This window comes from Dunckerocampus dactyliophorus, chromosome 1 (genome assembly GCF_027744805.1).
Source record: "Dunckerocampus dactyliophorus isolate RoL2022-P2 chromosome 1, RoL_Ddac_1.1, whole genome shotgun sequence".
In the NCBI taxonomy this organism is placed as follows: domain Eukaryota; kingdom Metazoa; phylum Chordata; class Actinopteri; order Syngnathiformes; family Syngnathidae; genus Dunckerocampus; species Dunckerocampus dactyliophorus.
The window spans coordinates 23,396,989-23,413,940 of NC_072819.1; the positions used below are offsets into that span (position 1 = coordinate 23,396,989).

Below are 16,952 nucleotides of genomic sequence, written 5' to 3' on the forward strand. Positions count from 1 at the left end.
TGTGTTGAAAGATGCAGCCATCCCACCAGTCGGCATCCCAGTGAGAGTGGACATTTTAGGTGATTTCATTATGGCTTTATTTAGTCAATGAAACTTTTAGCACTAGTGCTACATGCTAACACTATGAGAATGGCTTAGTGTTTCACTACAGTATAGCCGGATCTGTCGAGCACCCAGCAACGTTATTCTATGCCTGGGAGGGAGTAAAATTAAAATGTAGTAGTCGTCATCGGCTCTCACAAAGTCTGCCATGATTAGTGAGAGCAAATGCTCTTTCTATGCTGTTGTTGACGGTAAAAGTGTTCATTGCTCTGGGCTCTGTGAAATCAATGCGCCCAGGAAGGAAGCTTAAAATTAGGAGTGTCACGAGACACTCAGTTCACGAGACGAAACAATACATGAGATTGGGTCGATGAGAAAGAGAAGAGACAAGATTTTAACATTACTTTTCAGAAAAGTACAATGCAAAAATATTACTAATCTACTAATCTACTAATCACTCCGTTCATGCTCTTGTTCTGTGGAAGGTGCCGAGGGTGCCAATGCAGAGAGTGAACACTCTTCCTGCCTGTTTGGAGGAGAAATACGAGAAAAACAGACACGCATGCACATGGCAATATATTGAGGCCGGCAAAATTGCTCGAGTTTGGTTTATTGTGTATTAATTAATTTATTTATTATCAATGTTTACATTTTTTTTTGACTGAGAAATGTTGTCATGTTTTAATCTCGCGACATCTTGTGACACAGGATCTTGTGACACTCCTATTTAAAATGACCAAAACACTGTAAGTACTACATGTTATCATGACTGTACCTGCTACTACATGGTCACAGAATGTACAGTATATAAAACGATGAAATGTTGGAGTTTTCATAGAGGGCTCTACAGGCAGGCTAGGTGTGTCCCATTACGTCCATTGTTAGCTGCCTTGTGCTAGCAGTTTTTTTCTACTTAGAATGCACAGAAGAGAGATAGACCTGTGTTCATGTCTCACATAAGAATTGTGGATGATGGGCAAAATTCCAAAAATAAGTGTTTTCTTTTAAGCTATTGGTTTTTCCATTGGAGCAAGCAGTTTAAAAGGTTACAATGTGTTATTAATGTACTGTAAGTGTCACAGTAAGAAGGATTAAGCATTTGAGTCCAAAACCTGTTGAAGCTCATGGTAGTTTAAATACAGTATGTCCTCACTGTGTTAAAAGAAAGCCTATAAATTACCAAACACAGTAGCGCTTTGCAGTATGAATAGCAATGTGCACAGTGAGAGCACAGGGTTCCCGTCTTGGCGATCATGTCACATGAATATTAGAAACACTTCTTTCAAACGGACTTTTACACCAGTTGAATTATTAACCACACGGATCGCTGTATAGTTAGTAACGATGCTGTTCTGTTTCAAGTGGCACACTGCTGGCTGACACTTTTGGTGTTTTACCCCTTTTATGGTCAAAAATATTATTTTTTTTCTCCATTTGTGTGACGGAGACACACACAACGTTTGACATGAAGTCTTTTGAAGGGAGAATTTATTGGAGTCAGGCAAGAATTGTATCTAAAAGTCATTTGCGCTGCTGGATGAGAGACATGCATTTTCTTTTAGTGGTCATTCATGTCTCGTGTTAAAGAATTATGATGGAAAACATATCCTGGAGGCTGAAATGATCATCTTTTATTCACTTTCTCCAACATTAGTTTGAAAAATATTGCGCCTCTGAATTAGAACAGGGTTTTCATTATACCATGATATCTAGCAAATTAAATTGGTTTCTAACACGGAATTAAATTAACACATCCGGATATAAATCGTATGTAAAAACAACCCTAACATTTTGATAGAAGCTTTCCTGGAAAGTTTTTTTTTTTTTTTAATTAACATTTCTCCTTGGCATTTGATAATGTAAGGCTGCACGGTGGCCTAGTGGCCACACAGTCAGGAGATCCGGAAAATCTGGGTTTGAATCTCGGTTGGGCATCTCTGTGTGGAGTTTGCATGTTCTCCCCATGCGTGGGTTTTCTTCGGGTACTCCGGTTTCCTCCCACATTCCAAAAACATTCATGTTTGTCTCTTTGTGCCGTGCGATTGGCTGGCGACAAGTCTCGCCCGAAGTCAGCTGGGATAGGCTCCAGCATACCCGCGACCCTAATGAGGATAAGCGGCATAGAAGATGGATGGATGGATTTGATAATGTATGACTTACTTCCTTGGTGTTAAAATTATTACATTATTATTTTTATATTAATTTTAGAAAATACATTCCTAATCAAAATTCTAAAAATTTGGGGTGAATAGAGAACTGAGCTGGAAGGCCAAGCTCTCAATTTACTGGTCGATCTTTGTTCCAACTCTCATCTGTGGTCATGAGCTTTGGGTCATGACCAAAAGAACAAGGTTGCAAATACAAGCGGCTGAAATGAGTTCCTCTGTAGGGTGGCTGCACTCACCCTAAGAGATAGGGTGAGGAGCTTGGTCATCCAGGAGAGAGTAGAGCCGCTCCTCCTTCACATCGAGAAGAGCCAGTTGAGGTGGCTTGGGCATCTAGTATTCCTGGATGCCTCCCGTACGCCTCCCTGGTGAGGTGTTCTGGGCGTGCCCCGACGGGAGAAGACCCCGGGGCAGACCTTGGACACGCTGGAGGGATTATGTCTCACATCTGGCCTGGGAACGCCTTGGTGTCGATAAGACGTGGCTGGAGACCGGGAAGTCTGGACTTACCTACTGAGACTGTTGCCCCTGCGACCTGGACCGGGATGGATGGATGGAAGTTATTTGCTATAAGTTATTTCATTAATGTTAAATGACATTATATTTGATTACCTTCTCACTGCATGTAGTCAGCCAGGGTATGTCCTGCACGACCTAGAACTCATACCATTCCGTGTGGAAGTGGCAAGCTTTTAACTTCTTACTTTGTTTTTCTTCCCCACTCTGCTTGAAACACTTTCTTAAGTTTAGAATAAATAAATTGGAGAGGCTAAGTAGTTAGCTCGGTAGCCTGCTATGCTAGCAGCGGCCGTAACTTGTGTCCCTGCTGTGATCCCGTAGCCTGCTCATTACAGTTGAGCAATGGGTTGTAAACAAAGAATAATACATGTATAAGTTTAAAGATGACTATAGGGATGTTATTTCATGTTTACGGTGCTCTAATAATGGTAAAAATTGTATTTGGTAAGTTCTAATTCTGTTTTTCTTTCTTTCTTTTTTGGGAGAATGAACAGAAAAATAATTTCATTGCATAGCAGAACTACCAGTTTTACTGTGCATATCACAATAAAAATCTTGAATCTTATAAAAAGGTTTTCTATGCTTTAACTTTGACAATATTCCATTTATTGATAATGAATCATACTTTGTGGAAATAGTAATAGTAATAGTAGTAGTTTATGTTGCAGGAAACTAATCCAAAGTAAACCCAAAATAGTGCTTCAGGAGCCGCAAGATTTCCAACTAGATTCTCATGAGAACACAAGTAGAAACTTGGCAAAAAAAAGAAGCGATTATGGAATGTCAGCCTACGTACGGGTATTTACTCCCTTGTGCCATCAGAGCTTTAAACAGTGTATGTACTTTGTTTACGCCTGAAAGAGTTTTGCGGTATAAGTCACGTCAACAAACTTTGCAGTGTTCACATGTACATCAGCGTTGCATCCACAGAGACTTGTTTTCTGCATAGAAACATCGGCAAATTCAAGGAGAGCAAACAAGAGGTCAAAGAGGAGATTTTATGCATTACCATCAGAGGGCAATCATACAGTGTTCAAAGGACACTCTAAATAAACACTTCCATGTCACTGACTTGTGAATGTTTATGCATGTTATGTGCATACAGTGGTGTGTACATGGGTATGTGCCCCCTACCTGATTTCTTTTTCTTTTGTCACACTTAAATGTTTCAGATCATCAAACACATTTAAATGTTAGTCAATGACAACACAACTGAACACAAAATGAAGTTTTTAAATGAGCCTTTTTTTTTTATAAAAGGAGAAAACAAAATCCAAACGTACATGACCCTATCTGAAAAAAATGATTGCCCCCCTAACCTAATAATTGGTTGGGTCACCCTCAACAGCAGCAACTGCAAGCGTTTGTGATAACTTGCAATGATTCTCTTACAGGGCTTTGGAGGAATTTTAGCCCATTCATCTTTGCAGAATTGTTGTAATTCAGCCACATCGGACGGTTTTGGAGCATGAACCGCCTTTTTATCCTTTTTTCTCAATAGGATTCAAGTCACGACTTTGACTAGGCCGGTTCAAAGTCTTCATTTTGTTTTTCTTCAGCCATTCCTAGGTGGACTTGCTGTTGTGTTTTGGATCACTTTCTTGCTGCAAAACCCAAGTTTGTTTCAGCTTGAGGCCACAAACAGATGGCTGGACATTCTTCATGATTTTTTGGTAGACAGCAGAATTCATGGTTCCATTTATCACAGCAAGTCTTCCAGGTCCTGAAGCAGCAAAATAGCTCCCGACCATCACACTACCACCACCATATTTTACTGCTGGTATGATGTTGTTTTTTTTAAAATGTGGTGTTACTTTTACGCCATATGTAATGGGACAGACACCTTCCAAAAAGTTCAACTTTTGTCTCATCAGACCACAGAGTTTTTCCCCAAAAGCCTTGGGGTTCATCAAGATGTTTTCTGGCAAAATTGAGACAAGCCTTAATGTTTTTTTTGTTCAGCAGTGGTTTTCGTCTTGGAACTCTGCCTTGCAGACCATTTTTGCCCAGTGTCTTTCTTATAGTGGATTCATGAACACTGACCTTAACTGAGGCAAGTGAGGCCTGCAGTTCTTTGGATGTTGTTGTGGGGTCTTTTGTGACCTCTTGGATGAGTAGTCGCTGCGCTCTTGGGGTAATTCTGGTTGGTAGGCCACTACTGGGAAGGTTCACCACCGTTCCATGTTTTTGCCATTTGTGGATAATGGCCCTAACTGTGGTTCGCTGGAGTCCCAAAGCTTTAGAAATGGCTTTATAACCTTTTCCAAACTGATAGATCGCAGTTAATCTCAGTTAAGTTATTTTAACAGGGGGGGAGGCAATCACTTTTTCATACAGGCCTGTGTAGGTTTGGATTTTTTTCTCCCTTAATAATAAAAACTTTCATTTAAAAACTACATTTTGTGTTCAGTTGTGTTGTCAGTGATTAATATTTAAATTTATTTGATGATCTGAAACATTTAAGTGACAAACATGGAAAAAAAAGGAAATCAGTAAGGGGGCAAACACTTTTTCACACCACAGTATTTGAACAGTCATGTCGGTATGTTGTATAGTTGTTGTAATGCATAGAATTGCAGCAACAGTATCGTAACCTGATATTTCACGGACAGAAAACTACTGATGGAGTTGCTCGGGCAGTGGAGCCTTCATCCTGACAGTTAACGTTTACTCTGCAAATATAAACAACACAGTGCAAAATGGTGCGCGCTTAGACAGTGTCGCTCGCTACACTGCAAAAGAAATGCAACCATTCAATACGATTACAGCATATTGTAGTGTTGTTTGGAGCACTTCCTGTTTCCCAGCAAGCTTTGCTGACTGTTGTTGTAAATGGCTGCTAAGCTACACGTTTAGAGCTCACAAAGCTGTTGGTTATTGTTCGGCATTCTGCATTCTTCGTTCATAGTGTCTTGTCTGTTGTTATCTACCTATTGCATTCCTGTGTAATGTTGTAGCTCTTTCTTTTATCATACCGTGAGTAAGACTGGTATGTGGAGTGGTGACCTGCCGTGATTTCAATGGGCTTAAGTTCATTGTGAACTCTGTTGTTACTCTGCTTGCAAAATAAAGAGTTACCTCTTCCTCACCGACTCATGAATGCCACAATACGTCCAGACAATTTCTGTGTCTTACTAATGTGGCGCACACAGTTACACTATACTTGAGTACCATCTAGTGGTTCAAATGTGAAGTACACTTCGCATTACAATAATGAAAAAAATAACTAAAAAAATAACATTGATTATTGACGATAATTTGTAGCACAATTAGCAGAAATTAGCAGCAAAATTTGTTATTGTGACAGGCCTACTATTACTTTCTTCTTCCCCTACTAAACCTTCTCCCAAAAAACACTGCTACTATTTATTTGATGCTGAGCCATTTACCACCCGCCATCCACTCTTTTTTTCTACTTCAATTCCCCTTCTCTTTCACATCTTCTGCCAAGCTGCTGCTCAGCTGATTCTGAGGCGCCACATAAACCGCTGCTCACTAAAGCCGTACAAATTATTTTTGTGGGGGGATAGTTTTCTAATCTGTGCACACAGCATCTGAGAGATACCTGAGCTCGATGCATAATGAATAACAAGAAATAAATGATGAAAAAGTTGTCGACAACTGGGCATCATCTGTGCCAAGGAAGTTCTATTTGATGCCTACTGAGCTACCGTTCTCTCTTTTATACCATTGGGTTGTTTGTAAGGCAGGTAAGAAGCTTTGTTGCAGAGTCAACTCAGCTGTTGTCCACATTTGGCGAGAGTGAAAAAAGAAAGCAGAGGCAGGGGAGTAAAACACATACTGTAGTAGTTCTGTACAGTGAATCCCTGCACATTTCAGATTCAGCATTCACAGTCCTGCAAATTTGCGGATTTTTGGTTAAAAATGTTATGTAAAATTTTACCTATACACCTATACATGTTAAAATGTTTTAAATGTTTTTAATAAGAGTTATTTCAGGCATATTTAGGGCTTATATCTGGATTGGGCATTTAACATTTAGCTTGTTAGCTTCTGTCGTCAGTGAACAATGGCAAGTAATCTAACGTAATAATTCCAACAGTCACTATTTTTGCAAATGTTGATCCAAAATCATTGGAGAACGTCAACATCCAGATAGCAGGAGGATTTGGAGCAGACGGAGCAAGCCCTGTGCTCAAAATAGATATATTATTCTATATTATTCTGTGGAATAACAGCCTTTTAGGAGAATTTTTATTTTAGGAGAAGAAAACAAACAACATATATTTACTGAAAATCTGCAAATTTGTGGGGCCGTGAATGTACAGGTATCCACTGTACAAATAATACTGTACTTAAAGGTACATACATAATATAGTTGTTTAATTGTCAGTTTTGTTTGGTGCTTGTTCCTGTTTCACGTGTTATAAAGATTCTTCAGATCCAAACCCTCAAATGTTATTTTGCTTTTATTTTCACAAATTTATCACGTCTTAGAATTGATTTGACATATTTTAGAGTGTTATCATGTATGTTGTGTCAGAAAAGGATACCATGGAAATGTATGACGTAGCCACTAGGGGTGTAAAGGTGCAGCGCCCTCACAGTTCATTACGCAAGAACCTCGATATTAAAATACACTTAAGATACAATCTTAAAACCCGTTGAAAAATTGCTACAATTTGAATTTTGCACATTTGGATCTTAATGAGGTTTAAGTAGAGCTTAAAGTAAAGCAAGTAGGGGTGACAAAAAGTGAAGTGAGATAAAAAAAAAACTTTTGGAACTTGTAATTTAAACCAAAAAAAAAAAACAACTGAAGTAGGTTGTTCATCACCTGATCAAATGTTTAAGACCACAGGCTATAAAAGCCAAAATCTGCTCAAAATTTCAATTTTTTTGTCAGGCATTCACACTGTCATGCCATCCTGATGGTTAAAGCTAAGTAACTTTCTTTATTTGAACGTGGTTGGATTGTTGAGCTGCATAAGCAAGGCCTCTCGCAGTGTGCCATTGCTGCTGAGATTGGAAGCAATAAGATAGTCATTCTATTTTTTTTTTTTTTTAAATGTAACCTTGACGGTCCAGATGGCTTCCAACGTTACTGGCATGACAAGGAGATCCCACCTGAGATGTTTTCTACCCGGCACAGTGGAGGGGGTCCATCATGATCTGGGGTGCTTTTTTATTCAGTGGAACACTGGAGGTCGTCAAACGGCGGGTTCCGTGCAGATGTTGCAGCGGGCATCCCTCATGACTGAGGGCCCTCGTCTGTGTGGTAACAGCTGGGTTTTTCAACAGGACAACGCTGCAGTTCACAATGCTCACTTGACCAAGGACTTCTTCAGGGAGAATAACATCACTCTTTTGGACCATCCTGCATGTCCCCCTCATTTAAATCCCATAGAGAACATTTGGGGATGGATGGCAAGGGAAGTTTATAAAAATGGCCATCAGTTCCAGACAGTTGATGCCCTTCGTGAAGCCATCTTCACCACTTGGAGCAATGTTCCCACTAGCCTCCTGGAAACACTAACATCAAGCATGCCCAAACCAATTTTTGAAGTGACTAACAAGAACGGTGGAGCTACTCATTACTGAGTCCTACTGAGAACATTTTTTGTTCTGGTTTGGAGAGTTTTTTCTTATTTTTTGAGCGATGGTCTTAAACTTTTGATCAGTTAATAAACAGCCTATTTGAGTTTAATTGTTGTTTTCAATAAATTACTTTTTCAAAGTGCTTTTTGTCTCACTCCCCCTTCTTTCTTTTGCATATTGTAGCTCTACTTAAAACCTCATTAAGATCCAAATGTGCAAAATGCAAATTCTAGCAATTTTTCAACTAGTCTTAAGATTTTGATCAGGTCTGTATTTGTTTGTTTCATTTTCATCAAGGGTTAATTTCCTACTTGATACTGAGTAAAAACCACACTGGTATGGCGATACCGATCCGATACCTATACTTTGTGCAAATCTCCCCAACTTGTCTGAAAATTTCAAATAGTAGTGCATTTCATATCATAGCATAAAGAATATCAGACATTTAATTAATTTATTAATTTAATAAATGATTAATTTGAATAAATTAATAATTTGTATTACATTGTTTTCACTCAGTGAGTGGTTCCTGTCTTGATGCAACAATTTATTACTCCAGCACAGTATGGATGTGACTTTTTTTCAACCCGGCAAAAAAAAAATCTCAGTGACGTTTCCCTGTGGAAAGGGCCCAAGCCTGAGCTTGCGTCCCATGCCCAATCATGAGTAGAGTAGTGCATGGAAGGTGATCAGTGATATCCCGACCTGGGACATTGCTCAGCCTCCCCTCTTCCCCCCACACTCAATCCTTGGATAAGAGCCGGAAGGGGGTGGGTTTCAAACTTCATCGGGGTTGTCAGATGGGCACCCTCTTTCATTGGTGTTTCGATGATAGGCCCACGACACCTCCAGAGAGCTCATCGGCAACACCTGACGTCAGGTATGCCCCCCTCTGCTTTGAGCCCAGCAAGGGTTTTTGCACTTGAGCCATAGCCACTCGCTGCTTCTTTTGGCCGCTTCAGAGACTGATCTTACTGTCTGTCGCAGAGCCTGACCATGAATGCCAAGGTCTTCCATGAGCCTAATGGTAGAGGAAGCCACAAAACCTCTGCATCCTACTTCAGCTGGATAGACACTGACCTTCCATCCTTGAATTAATTTCAGAGCATGAAGAGCTGGTATCAGAAGTGGTATCTATTTCAGTATCGATCGGCACATCACTAGTAAATAATAATCTTGAATAAAAATAAATACATATGATATACTATATCATGATTTGGAATGTTTCTTTTTAGGAAAGTGAGACAATGCAGGTAAGTAGAACAATAAGAGTTTGAACAGTGTGAATAATGATTTTATTTTTACTACACTATAAGTTCCTTATTGGCTGAAGTGCAGCATTAATAGTTCCAGCTTGTCGTTAAACAATGCCAGCTCACTGCTTTTGTCTTGCATTCTTGTCTTTGCTTGTTATGTCAGGGCTTTTTCCACAGAAGTATCTTTGTGGTGTTAGTGATACGTTGTTAGTATCGAAAATTTAAAAAAAAAAGGTTCTTAGTATCAACATTACATTTTCTTGTTACATAATGCCTTTTTGTTCTTTTTTGTTTATTTTGTTTCTACAATGTGCCTCGGGCCCATAAAAAAATTAGCCATTGCACTTTGGATGCCCCTTGTTTACGTATTTCACCAGGAAGGCGAAGTGTTTAGCAAATAATGAAAGCACGGCTCCAGGATCTGTCTTCTTAGTACTATTAACTAGTCATGACTCACACTAGTCAAAGGGTGGGTTGTACGCTTGTGGAGGTGTTGTGCACGCTTACACACCTCGCCTTTCACAGCGGTAGTTATATACACTCCTCGGGCTTGTATAGGTGACCTGCATGTCTGGATTCCCGTTCCTGCGACAAATACTTGGCTTTTTGTGACCACTTGTATTTGATTATCAAATAAATAAATAAATGCATGACGCGAGAAACACTTTGTCTTTCACTTGTAATGCGTACAACGTGGGAATTCGGTACTCTTCTGAACCAAAGGCTCCGTAACGAAAATCTGCATATGAATACATGTACCATTACACCCCTAATAACCATAGAACCACAAATTTAACTCAGTCTTACACAGGAGAGGGTCTGGCTGCTCGGCAGTACATGTGTGCATCCGTTTTCTATACAGCTTGCCCATATTAGGGTCACGAGTGAGCTGGAGCCTATCCCTGTCGAGAGGTGCGGTGCACCCTGGACTCGTCGCAGGGCATTTTAATTCATTTTACATTATTTGCTATAGGAAAAGCTGTTTTGGAATTACAGGAGAGCAGCTTCAAAGTCAACCAAGGCAACGGCTTGTGTTCTGACTTCACTGACTTCACTTTCACTGTATTTAGTTAGCAGAATTACGCAAAAACTATGATAAAACTGCAACAAAAAAAAAGCAGCACATAGACTAGTAAATAGCCCAACACACGGACAAACAGATGTTGTTTTTTTAGATTGTGGGGGCTCCACTAAATACTATTTTAGTATTTTTCCTTGACAGTTATGACCCACGATGTCCCATTACCCCAGCATGGCAGTGCTGTGCGCCAGTTTTCACTTGAGGTTGCCGTCTCACCTTGTAGGAGCGAATGCAACTTCTTGTATTGATTGTCACTGATGCTACCGCAAGTGCAATCATTAACCCCTGTCAGAGTGAAACATGGTGATGCCATCGAGACCTGAAGCAAGCCAATGTATACTCGACACATCAACTACCATTTGCTCACCTTCCAGACGGTCTGTGCCTTGTATCAATGGCGGCGGATTGTTGTGAATCACGTGTTTTCGGTTGACCTGCTTGAAAGATGGCAATGTCATCCTCATTGCTCATAACACGGGTCCCATCTATGCCGCCGTTGCCTTCACGGAGGAGAATATTTTCCAATTTGAGTGCTTGTCATTTCGGTAAAGGCCTGGAAAATGATACTGGCAAGTAAGGGAACATTGCAGCGAGGTCGCTGACAGCCAAATGGAATGTTGAAAAATGAAAATGTCTGTGTGTTGGATGTCATGTTGTCTGGTGACTCACACCTGGAAATATGGCTCTGCGACACACCAAGGAAATGGATAATACTTCCTTGGTTGGATGGGTGGAATATCATATGTACTGTACGTATTTATTCAAAGCAGGTATAATTTGTATTAAGCATGTCAGTTTTATTCAACGTGTATGACAAATGTCTTCAAATTGGTGTTTGCAGACAGCAATCTTCTGAAGACTATTAATGGGGCACACTTGGAGTGTGTGTTAAAAGGCCATCCTGCATTCGCTCCCGTGATGCATCTGCTTCCAGAGAATGTCCTTGTGTCCAGAGATGAGAACATTCCTGGCCTCGCAGCTTCCCCGACAGGTAAACTCTCAACTGACCTTTAAATGATCATTTCACGTTGAGGTCCAGAGTGCTGCATGTAGAATTATAAGTCTTTCCAAGTTTATCTAACTGATATTTTCTGATCAAAACCCAAAATAAATAGTTCAGATGGTGGACACATTGAGTCTGTAAACAAACTAGATCAGGGATCACCATCACAGTAACCGCAGGCACTAAGTCACTCTAAGGACCACATGAGTCCCCCACAGCCTGTTCTAAAATAGTTCAAATAGCGCCACTTACCAGTGAGCTGCATCTTTTTTTTTGTTGTTGCTTTTCTTTTTTAAATCACACTTACAGGTCAGTATTGTGTGCGTGACCAAAACGTAGCGATTGTGGAGATCATACAAACATGGTGGAAACAAGCTAGTATGTGTAGCAAAAATGAGGAGATGACCGGCCCCCAAAAAGATGGCAGAAAAAGAAAGAAAACATAATTTTAACGATGAATGGGAGGTAGAGGTTTTTTGTTGTGTTTTTTTTACTAAAGGAACGACGGAAAAACGGCACAATGTGGAGAGACATTTCACAACGTGACATACAAGGTACCATGATAACTAGGGACAGCACACTCCAAGCAGAAAGTGCCTGTGAGTTAAAGGCAGCTTTGTGCAAACACCAATCTTTTTTCACAAGACCGGTTAAAAACCCAACGCAACCGAAGCCTCATTTAGAGCTACACAATTCTTGATAAAGAAAAAGACCATTTAGACTGGGAGGTTGTCAAAGAAGCAATGATCGCCACTCTCTCCGGTGTTCAACTTGAGGAACGTAGTCTAAGTAAAGAGTTTGGCTCCTCAAAACAATACGCTTTCAAAAGAGTAATCCATTTGCATCAGAAAAATCACAAAAAGTCACTGTTGATGTACTACACTGCTGATGGGGATTTCATCCAACTTTATGTCAAAAAATCCGAACTATCCCTATAAGTGCCCAGGAAGTGAGTTACTCAGGGGGAATGTAATGAAGTCTGTGAGTTCCTCAGCCGCAATCACTTGTGGAAGGTATGGCAACAGGCTAATGCTCTTCAAGTTCTGCATCTGTGAGCAGTGGAGAACTAAGCTGCCTTTTAAGACCCACAGCCACTGGCTTAATATTCACACACTCTTTCAGAACAACTCAACCCTCAGGAAACAATGGCTACAATCAAATGCTCAGTGCCAACATTTACTGCTGCCGAAGAGATTAAAATCACAGTGTTGATTTTCTTTCTGTTGTGCCTGAGAGGTGCGATTGTGTACTTTTACTGTTTCATCCAATGCTAGAGCTGCTCTCTTTAGCCAAATGAAAATGATCAATTATTTCTGTATTTGAGTCACTGCGGTCACAGACAGTGACAGAAGTGTACACAGCAATGGAAGAGTTATTCTTACGTAGTTAGAAATGTAGTATGACTTAGTTTTATTAACGCCACAAGATGGCAGTAGCTGCATTTGAAGTATCATGAGTGGTCAGCATCCAGCAGCTTTATCTACCTCTGCATATGTTTTAAAATTTTAGGCACGCTACCCCACTGTTGATATGAAACTCATGCATGTTACATTTTCTGACTGTTTACAATGAACTCAGCAGCAGTATTAATGCTGACTGAGTACATTGCTCCTTACCGCTATTACAACATTGGTTCTGTTGCTGCTTTGTTGTGTAGTGTACTTGTTAATGAATGACTATGTGATCAAAGAGAGCTTTGTCTTCCTTTCTACTTTCTTGTGTACTCCACATAATTATTGAAATTAAAATTGAAGTAAAAACAAAAAAAATTAATTAAAGTAAAAACATAGCTTTTTATATATTCTACAACATCTTTGGGCACATTTAGAAGTTGACAAATGGTTTAACATTTAGCTGTCCAACATAACAGCCCTCAGTATGCACTTCAAAATGCTACTCAGCTGTTGGTGTGAAACTCATGTGTTACACGTGTGTATTGTTGTTTATAGGGGTGCCACAAGATCTCGTAATGATCCTGCAATATTAAAACATGAGAATATTCCTCGCTTAGAGAAAAGCTGTCTCTCGTGAACAGGTCATCCAGATGTGAACTGTCAGACTCTGTACTATAGCAGTGCTACTGTTACTGATAATACACGTAATATGGAAGTGACATTTCACGATGCAGGATTGGAATCGTACAAGTGCTTTATGCACACTATAAACCTTGCAATTCAACCTACCTCGGTGTTCTCAGCGTTACTCGGGTGTGTGTTTTTATTTCCATCGAAATTGCAGCGGTGTTAATGTCCAAGCGGTAGCTGTATTAATACTACATTTTAGTTTTTATTTCAACTTGTGGAAAAAAAGTTCCACAAACATCATACTTACTGTAGGTCATGCATACAGTTATAGAACATTTCAAAATGTACCTGCATTGTTTTGTGACTCAGTTAAGTAAAGTGTCTTTGTCCAGTCCTATATTTTGTCATTGTGGTTTTCTTAAAAGTAATGCTAAAATTAGGGATGCACTGATGCTGCCGATTCTGATCATCCACGAGTGAAATTGGCCGATACCGTTCACTTGGATTCAACTGGTCTTAAGATTTTGATCAGGAGTGTGTATATACTGTATATATAGTAGTTTTAATGCAGTACAATAAGAATATAAAATAAGAACATGAAAGTTATCAATCAAAATAATAAGCAAGTTCATGTATTTTAAACAAACCCCACTTTAACTAAAAATAAATAAAATCTTTCCAAAAATAACATATCAAGGCACAAGAAACACAAATGGATTCTTATATAAAATATGTAATACATGAATGATGTACTCAGAGATGTGTGGAGTAGGCAACAAAACAACTGTACTCATTTAACAGTATTGTTACTTTACAACAATTTGACTCAAGAAAAAGATATTTGATGTTACACATAACGGTATCGGTAACGGTTGATATCGGAATCGGAAATTGAGAGTTGGACAATATCAGCATATCGGTTTTCGGCAAAAAAGCCAATATTGGACATGCCTACTTCTGACTGTCACACACATACGGGTGAGTGTTGTCTAGTGTTTTGACTGCTTTAGCTGCCATTTGACGGATGACCACATCGTGAGCCTCAAACTCACCATACTCCCAGTGTTTGTTCTTCAAATGCTGTATTAAATTAAAGCTTTTTAACGTGCAAAGATATTTTTCATGGCATGTGTTGGCAGGTAAGTTCCAATCGTCAGACATGCACTCCAAATCATTAAGTGCAATCTTCCAATTAATGCCCGGTCCTCTTGGCCATTTCGGTTAAAAAAACAAACAAAAATAAAAAAAAGCCTGGCTATCATCGGAGCATTTACGGTATGTTAGTCTGAACCATAGTTCCTCTGGTGGCTTTATGGTATGCAAACAAAAGTGACAATTTCATTACACAATACATTTAAGCAGTGAGCGGGATTTTTTTGAAGCCTCTCTGAAGTCCATGCCTACTAAAGCCGCTATCACACAGCAAGTGTTTTATGGAAGCAAATATCAAGACGTTTTTTACTTTTCTTAAATAGCTCACACTTAACTTGTACTGGCTTGACTGTTTTACCGAATCACTCCATGTCTTTTATACTTAATCACTTCAAGGACAGCAAAACCTGTTTGGTATCAGATTAATAGACAATATTTTTGTATGTGGCTGCAATCCATATAGGATCTAATTTATCAGAAATGGAAGTTAGTGAAAAAGGACAAATGCATAAAGCTGGAGTGCTCTCCAAACAGTAAAAGGAAATCCCACGATGCAAGTGGCATGAACATACTCTGATACCAAGGTTTTCGCTGTCAACAGGCGATGCTCTGTTGAAACCTGTGCTGCTCAGGATGCTGCCCTTCACCCTGCACAGACTGACAGTCTGCCTTCAGCCGTCCCTCGAGGCCTTTGAGAGTCAGCTGCTGGAGCTGATCAACGCCGACTGCCAGAACACGGTAAAACCGCTCTTCCATTACACCCACACATCAACGCCTTCAAATGCCACATTGGCAGTCGCGCATAAAGGGATGCCACATAACTGACATTTGTTGAAGACGATGCAGTGATTTTGTGAGGTTTCACTTCTTGTATAAGGTTTTTTTTTTTTTAATTATTGCTTGTGTACCGAAGATTAGCAGAACACAGAAATAAAGTTCCAAAAAAAGTCACCAATTTCTTGTGTAATCAAAATACAAATATAATAACGTCCTACACATGCAAAATGAATACAGTCTGACATAAATACTGTCATGGCCAAAAATATTGGCATGCCAATGTGTTTGGCCAAAAATGCCAATGTGGCCAAATTTGGCCGTGCCTGTATGGAAAACAACCAAATTAGCCTAAATTATACAGCCCTGGCCAAAAATATTGGCATCTTTGGCATGTCAATATTTTTGGCCATGACCATATGACTTTTTATGTCAAATTTATGGTAATACCAAATGCACAGTTACAATCAAAACTACTACAATTTAGTATGATATTTACAGCTTTTGACCCTGCATTAACTTCAAACTGGATAAGATTATAATTTTATGTTTATTTCAAGGGGACAGTGCAAATTAAGGAACAAAAGCATATAAGATATACATGTTAAAAGACTGGAGGTTTACATCTGTAATCCCAGAACAACATTAAAACAAAAATAGCTCAAATCAAGTAAAATATGTACTTTATACCTTACAGACCTTAGATAAGGTAAACCTCTGCCTGAAAAAAGAGGGTTTGTCTTATATTCATGTTCTACATATTTATACTTGCAAACAAACAGGCGGCGCCCAAGCGAGTCAGAGCTTTTCTTCCTGGCACACACACAAGTGTGACCCGGAGAGACACAGAGATCTGCTTGGAAAAGGTGGCTAAAAGTTCTAATGCTAATTTTAAGATAATGTTGATCAATGAAGCAAATAAATATAATATGTTTAATATATTTTATAAGTTTTTATGTCACTGAAAAATTGTCATTGTATAAAGATATTGAAAAATATTTTTCTAAAGTTACAAGTCTTTGTACAGAGTCTTATATTGTTTTTTGTTTTTGGGTCGATACAGTACATGTTGTATTTACACTTTTAATTGTTGTTGCTGTTGTTGTTGTTGATGGCACCAAAAATTGATAGGAGCATCTTAGAAGAAGGAGACTGATCATCATAAACAGTCCAGGTTAATATATCAATAATTGTAGGCATGACACAAACAAATAACCAAACCCCTGCTGGTGAAAATCAATTTTTATTGTATTGGTTTACATATTTCAAAATGAAATACACGTCATCCTCAAATGCACCATTAAGGTGATACTATAGGTGCACATATAAACAGAACCTGAGGCACATTCCTCAAATTAAAGATGGCCGTGATAGCCT

At 39.3% G+C, this 16,952-nt stretch overlaps 1 protein-coding gene across 9 annotated transcripts in view; it reads left to right on the plus strand.

Annotated features, from left to right (window-relative positions):
- LOC129178107 (nephrocystin-4-like) overlaps positions 1–16,952 on the plus strand; it is a 254,373-nt gene that overhangs the window by 51,306 nt on the left and 186,115 nt on the right. For all 9 annotated transcript variants that reach the window (XR_008569753.1, XR_008569754.1, XM_054769957.1 and 6 more), the window contains exons 5-6: positions 11,464–11,613; positions 15,403–15,539. Coding sequence is in view for 7 of the 9 variants with exons in the window: in XM_054769957.1 (XP_054625932.1) it covers positions 11,464–11,613; positions 15,403–15,539 (287 nt within the window). In the remaining 2 variants the exon portion in view is untranslated. The remainder of the gene's footprint in view (positions 1–11,463; positions 11,614–15,402; positions 15,540–16,952) is intronic.